At 57.4% G+C, this 6,148-nt stretch overlaps 1 protein-coding gene across 1 annotated transcript in view; it reads left to right on the top strand.

Annotated features, from left to right (window-relative positions):
* Nucleotides 1-6,148, top strand: part of DGKZ (diacylglycerol kinase, zeta) — a gene marked incomplete at its 5' end in the record, with an annotated part of 23,020 nt that overhangs the window by 15,099 nt on the left and 1,773 nt on the right. Inside the window, 7 exons of the mRNA XM_009879373.1 lie at nt 1,445-1,485; nt 2,035-2,225; nt 2,781-2,812; nt 3,587-3,630; nt 4,018-4,138; nt 4,656-4,692; nt 4,986-5,085. Of these exons, the coding sequence (XP_009877675.1) occupies nt 1,445-1,485; nt 2,035-2,225; nt 2,781-2,812; nt 3,587-3,630; nt 4,018-4,138; nt 4,656-4,692; nt 4,986-5,085 (566 nt within the window). The remainder of the gene's footprint in view (nt 1-1,444; nt 1,486-2,034; nt 2,226-2,780; nt 2,813-3,586; nt 3,631-4,017; nt 4,139-4,655; nt 4,693-4,985; nt 5,086-6,148) is intronic.

The raw sequence follows: 6,148 nt of genomic DNA, 5'->3' as shown, positions 1-6,148 counted from the left end.
CTGCTTCTTCTCCCCCGCCTGAAAGTAGCTTTCTCCTCTCCCTTTGCTTTCCCTGAGCAAGAAGCTCCAGAGTTCTCCCTCTGTGCCTGGAAAGTGGCAGAGAGAAATGACTGCTGGTTGCACTTCAACTCCCTGACTTGCCAAGCAGGGTCTGGAGCACAGCAGAGCACAGTTTTGGGTTGCAAAGCCAGCCTGGGATGCCCCAGGTTAGGCAGAGAGGATGCAGCTTCTCCCTTCAGGGTTCCATCCCTGCCCGAGGGGCTGCTGGACTGCTCTACCTTTCCCCCCCCCCTGCCAGTCTCCGAGCAGCAGGTTCTGGGCTCAGGAAAATGTGTCAGGAAAGAAGCCAGAGCTTCATTGAAGACAGCGCAGCCTCATTCAGGCAGCTGAGTTGCAGGCCTTTGGCAGCAGCTCCCTGGCTGTAAATCTCCAGCCAGGACAGGATGAACGTGACTCTCTGAGTCCTCTCATCTGCTGTGGCCTGTCCCCACTCTGTCTGTGGAGAGAATTGCCTGCATCCCTCAGGGTTCCACTGCAGCAACCTTGACTGGGCAGGCACCATCGGCCAGGCAGGACACAGGCAAAATGCCACCCTGCCTGGGAACCCGATTGTCCTGGCACTGTACTCTTAGTTGTCCTGCTCTCCCCTGGTGATTCTCTAAGGCTCCAGCTCCTTCCTGCTCCCACAGGGGTGGTGACTGCGTGGGTTTGACTCCAGCACAGCCACCACTTGTTTCGCTGGTGTCGGAGTTCCTCTCCTGCTGTGAGGATCCCTCCTCTAGGGAAGAGGGATGAGCAAAGGGATGCACTCGGACAGACTGCTCTCCTGCCATCCTAGGAGGCAGGGGCTTGAATCTAGAGCTGGTGATGGTGTGCTCCGTTGTGCCTGGCAGACACAAGCTCTGATGTGGCCTCATGAGGGTCCATGAGACCTTACTCAGTCAAGTCAGGGGGAGACTGAGCTCCCTCTTCTCCCAGCCCCACACAGAGCCCCCATTTCTCAGCACCGTGCATCAGGGTGCACCATGTTAAATCAGAGCAGTTCCTCACCTGATGCAAGTAAATGCTGAGATGTGCACTGCACAGCCCTGAGCTTCATCTGCTTGGGCTAGTGCTGGAGCACCTAAAAGGCCACGACATCAGCCAGGTGTGTTCTTGCTTTCCCTGTGTCTCCCTGCCAGGAGTCATTGGGAAGGAGATTGCAAGCAAAGGCAAGGTGAACAGGGACATGGTGGTCTCTAGGCCCAAGGGGCTGCATCTCAGCTAAAAAGAGCCTCAGGGTCACAAAGGAAAGGGGGCTGGTGAGCATGTGCTGTTTGCTTGCTGCACCTTCTGTGCAAGCCACAAAGTGGCTGGACAGTTCCCTGTGACTCTGGTGGAAAGTGGCTGTCTCCCTCATCTCACACCAAGAATCACCCTGTCTTTCTTTGTCCCTGTCTTACAGCAACCACTGCCGATCGGTTCTACAGGATAGACCGTGCACAGGTGAGTGCAGCCTCATCCTCCGCTGTCACCCCTCTCGCATCTGCTGGGAGACATTCATGCAGACGAACAGACAGGGACACGTAGGTCTCATGCTGCTGCCCTGCCTTGTGACATCCCCTGAGGGGCAGCATGATGAGCCTAGCCTGGGACCTCCAGGTTCCTGTGGAAAAGGGAATAAGCATGTGTGCGAGCGTAGAAGCTTGGTTTGGAAGTTGCCTGCAAGGGCCTACAGTGGAGCAGGTAAGGAATAGTAATGTAGCAAGGCTGGCCAGGGGACCCACCGACTGGGGCCATCTTCACCAGTGTTAAATAATTTGCCTAATGATCCGGAGAGGAGGATGTGGAGATGGGCTGTAAGGGTCATCTACTAAGTTGGCAAGAGACAGGAAGCCTGAAAAGGACAAGGCAAAGCAGAGGCTTCCCAGGGAGGTCCCAGGACTCTTTGAGCATCCATTGCTCTTCATCGTGCTACAAGACATGGGCTGTGAGGGGATGGAGCTGTGCAGAAATAGATCTTGCTTCTGAGGGCGCCTGTCTTGTGTCTTTCAGGAGCACCTCAACTATGTGACAGAGATCTCTCAGGACGAGCTCTATGTGCTGGACCCAGAGCTAGTGATTACCCAGACTGTGGGCACCTCTCCTGCCATGCCTGACCTCGTCGACTCATCTGCTACACCCACTGGGCACCATTTTGCATTCCCCTCCTCTTCCTCCTCTCCACCCTCCTCTCCTGCCCCCAGGTGAGTCTAGAATGGGGGTGCTGGACCTCAGGAAGGATGGACAGTGATGGGAGAGCCAGGGTTGGCTTCATAGCATTGATCCCAGGGCCAGATTATGGCGTGGTCCCTGGAAGTGAGCAGGAAGTCAGTGCTGAGGTAGACCAAGGGGCAAGATGCCATCCTGTCTTCCCTTCTTCTCTGCCAGTGCTGCTAGAAGAAGTAGGGCATCACCAGGTGACTCAGCTGTGGGGTCAAGCTCCAGTGCCTGGCCCGTGGGCAAGAGGGTATGGGTGTCTTTTGGCCCAACAGATGGCAACCTCAGGTACGGGTGAGCAGCGGAGCTGGGGGCAGTAGGAGAAGTGGGAGCTGGGGTCGGGGAGAACCCAGATGTGGGCAGAAGCAGATGGCATGTCCAAAGAGCAGCAAAGTCCCTTGGCCTGCCTCTCCTCCTGCCTGCTGGAGCAGTGCCATGGGCAGGCTTCTCCACAGCCATCCCTCTAACTGCAGCGTGCCATTTTGGACGATCTGCTGCCAGGACTGGCAGGGTTAGTTACACCTTTTCTCCTTCCCTTCCAGCACTGAGCCTGAGCACTGCCTCCCACACAAAGGTGAGTCCTGTCCCACCCCCTTTCACACACCCTCTCAAGTCACGCTGTTTACCGTCACCGCTACGTTTTTTTTTGGCCTGTCCTTTGTGTGGAGACTTTTACTCGGTGTGCAGGCAGGAGCCCTGCTACCCATGTGCTGTGTGGGAGTGTGGAGCCCTGGGGGTGGGTGACCCCAGAAGTGGGCAGGAGAGACCGGACAGTGGTTTGTGAAGCTGTCTGGCCAGGCTCTGCCGTGTGGGAAATGACATGGCAAGGGGTTAATCCTCCACCTGGACGCAGAGCAATGTGGGCTGGGTTGGGGGGCTGTCTCTGCCAAGGCTGGAGGGAGGTGGGAACACAAGGTCAGGGGCCTCACCAAGCTGAGCAAATGGAAAGAGTTTCCTGGAGCTTGAGCAGAGCCCAGTGCCTGGAAGTGTGAGTGAGTCATGGGTGAGAGGCGTCTCGGCCGCTGGCTGATGCCCAGGAGATCTGCTCCCTGCTTCTCTCAGGGCAGAGACTGCTCCCCCTGCACATGTACCTCCCTGGGGCTGGGGGCTGCCTTTGCCACCAGCTCTGTGGTGTCTCCTTCCTTCCCCTGGCTTGTCCCTTACATGCCTCAAGGTGGAAGAGCCACGTAAAACCAGTCTGACCGAGGAGTGATCACCCGGAGAAGCTCATTCTGTACCCTCAGCTTACTGCTCTGCGCCTCCACTGCCCAACCCTTGGCTCCAGGATTAGATAAATGGCATTACAGCTTGACTTTTCTGACCCTGACCTATCTCCCTTTCTCTGCAGACGACCTTCTGATAGACGCTGCCAAAAGCGGCAACTTCAGCAAGGTAGGCAGGCACTCCGGCTGCCCTCTGCGATGAGCAGCCAGGGCTGGCTCCGGGCAGCCTCCCCGCAGCCCGCTTGCCTGGCATGCCCCTTGGGCTGTGAGAAGCCCTGCCAGCCACACTCTGTGACTGCTGTGGAGCAGCTTCTTTTAAGGGCTTTCCTCCAGGAGTGATGGCTGGAAACCAGGCAGGCTCCTGGCCATAAGACCTGTTCCTCTTCTGTGGGACACAAAGGGAAGGGACTTGGTGGCATGGCTGAGCTGGACAGTGCTCCCTGCCAGGCCCTGGATATCCACACAACCTGCTGGGCACCCTGGGGACGTGATGTTGGGACTTGGGCTTGGGCTGAGAAAAAAGCAACTCACCCTGAGCACTCTGGCAATTCCTTAGTTCCAAGAGCTGCACCGGACTGGAAGAGACCTGATGGTGCGAGACTCCTCGGGCCAGACCGTCCTGCACCATGCTGTCAAATCAGGGAGCAAGGACATCGTCAAATACATCATTGACAACGGTGAGCTGGGGCCAGAGGGCCACCCTTGGCAAAGGAGCTGAAAAAGCCCAGCCCCTTGCTCAGATGGGGTGTTCCTGGGCTTGGATCCCTTCTCTCCAGGTTTTCTGCATCCTCCCTCTGGTGTATGGGCTCTCTTTGGCAGCTGTCTGCCAGAACTGGAGTGTGCTCATGGCTGGTGGTGGATCCCTGGAGGGACCAGCATGTCTCTGGGACTTCTCAGTGTCCTTCCTTCGGGGGCGGTTGCCTTTTTGTTTTGGGCACCTGCCACTGAAATGCAGGCTGCTTTATTTTTATTCAGATATTTCTCTGTATTGAGTCCACAATAAATCTTCTTCCATGATCTCAGCTGGGCTCAGATGCCACAGCTGGCCCGAGTGCTTTGGAGCCAGGACCTTTGGAGGCAGCACGGATATAGCAGCCCCTGTGGAAAGATGCAGAGTGCGACTGGGGAGTAGGTGGGTTTGCCTCTGCCCTGCAACTGAGTCTCACTCACCCTGCACTGTCTTTCTCTCCACAGCCCCTTCAGAAATCCTCGATGCCACAGAGGAGGAGAAGTAAGTTGCTGACTGACTTGGATTACCTGTTGGCCAGACCCTCTGCAAGGTGACCAGTTATCTGGGCACTTACCAGCTGCCCTCGCCCTAATTATGAGCCATAATTCCCAGTCTGCTCTGGACTGACTGTCCCCAAGTAGCATCCCCTTCTCTGCCAGGGCTGCCTGGACAAGCACATAACCTACTATCAGCTCCTGCTGCCTCTGAATTGCCATCCCTTGCTGCCACCCACATGTGTTGCTTGTCCCCGCTCAAGGGGGGACATCTCACATCTCCCGCTTTCTCCTCTCCAGCGGCGAAACCAGCTTGCACCAGGCTGCAGCCTTACGCCAGCGCACTATCTGCCACTACATCGTGGAGGCCGGGGCTTCGCTCATGAAGACGGACCTGCAGGTGACAGCGGGAGGGCTCACAGTGGGGCTTTCTAGGAGGACAGGCAGGCTGGCAGGAGCCCAGCCAGCAGGAGAGCAGAGCAAAGCTGCTTTGGTTGGCCAGAAAGAAGCTGACACAAAGCACCCCTGCTTGCCCAGTGGAGCCCAGCTGCAGAGGGGTTAAATCCGTCTCCTCCCTGTGCTTCTCTCCCTGTTGTTTTATTAAATTAGAGGCAAGGAGCTGGAATGTCTCATCCCAGTCTCCCCCTTCCCACCCTCTGGGGTCAGAGCAAGGACATTCTCACTGCAAGCTCCCTCCCAGCTGCAGGGCTCCCCCCACTCTCCCCCGCAGGCGGCTGAGATGGGAGCATGGGGAGCAGCTCTTGGTCCCACGGGGAGCAGGGAAAGGTAGCGTCTCGCATGCTGAGTTAATTGAGACGTGCCTTGGTGCCGAGGAGTTATGCCAGCCCTGGCAGAGGACTCATGGGAAGGGGGCTTGAGGCTGTGTGTTGGTACAGGAGGTTCCTGGGGCTAGCATGCGGCAGAGGGGATATGGCCACATCTGTTTGGCGAAGGCTCATAGCAATGGGCTGTAGTGGAGGAAGAAGTAGTGGAGGAAGTACCAGAACCCAAGAAGGTGCAATCTGCAGGTCTGGGACACAGGGTAGGAGCCCAGCCAAGGGAGTGCAAACTTGCTGGGGCTGGTGGAGCTTGGGGACTGCTTTAGACAATGCACAGCCTGGTTGCCAGATGTCAAGGAGATGCTGTAGAGACAATTTCTGGCTCCCCATCGTTCCTCCTCAGTCCTGGCTAAGGCTTGGGCCTTGCACAGTGCCCAGATGGGGGCTGGCCTGCCTGGAGACCTCGCCAGCAGAGGCAGGGGGAAAGGGCAGCTCTGAGGGCATGGTTCCTCTCTGCCCTCAGCCCCCTCCTCTGGCTGAAGGAGGCGAGCAGCCCCCGCCCTGCCGCCACAAAAGGGAGCCCTGCTCAGGCACGACTGCTGCCCCAGGGAACGGGCTTTGCATGTGCCTGCGTGAACTCCTGTCCGGGTTTGTAGCTCTCTGGGGACCCCTCTGCGCCACTGA

This window comes from Apaloderma vittatum, unplaced genomic scaffold (genome assembly GCF_000703405.1).
Source record: "Apaloderma vittatum isolate BGI_N311 unplaced genomic scaffold, ASM70340v1 scaffold15692, whole genome shotgun sequence".
NCBI lineage: Eukaryota > Metazoa > Chordata > Aves > Trogoniformes > Trogonidae > Apaloderma > Apaloderma vittatum.
The sequence above is the reverse complement of the archived record's forward strand: the minus strand, read 5'-3'. Positions and strand labels throughout refer to the sequence as shown.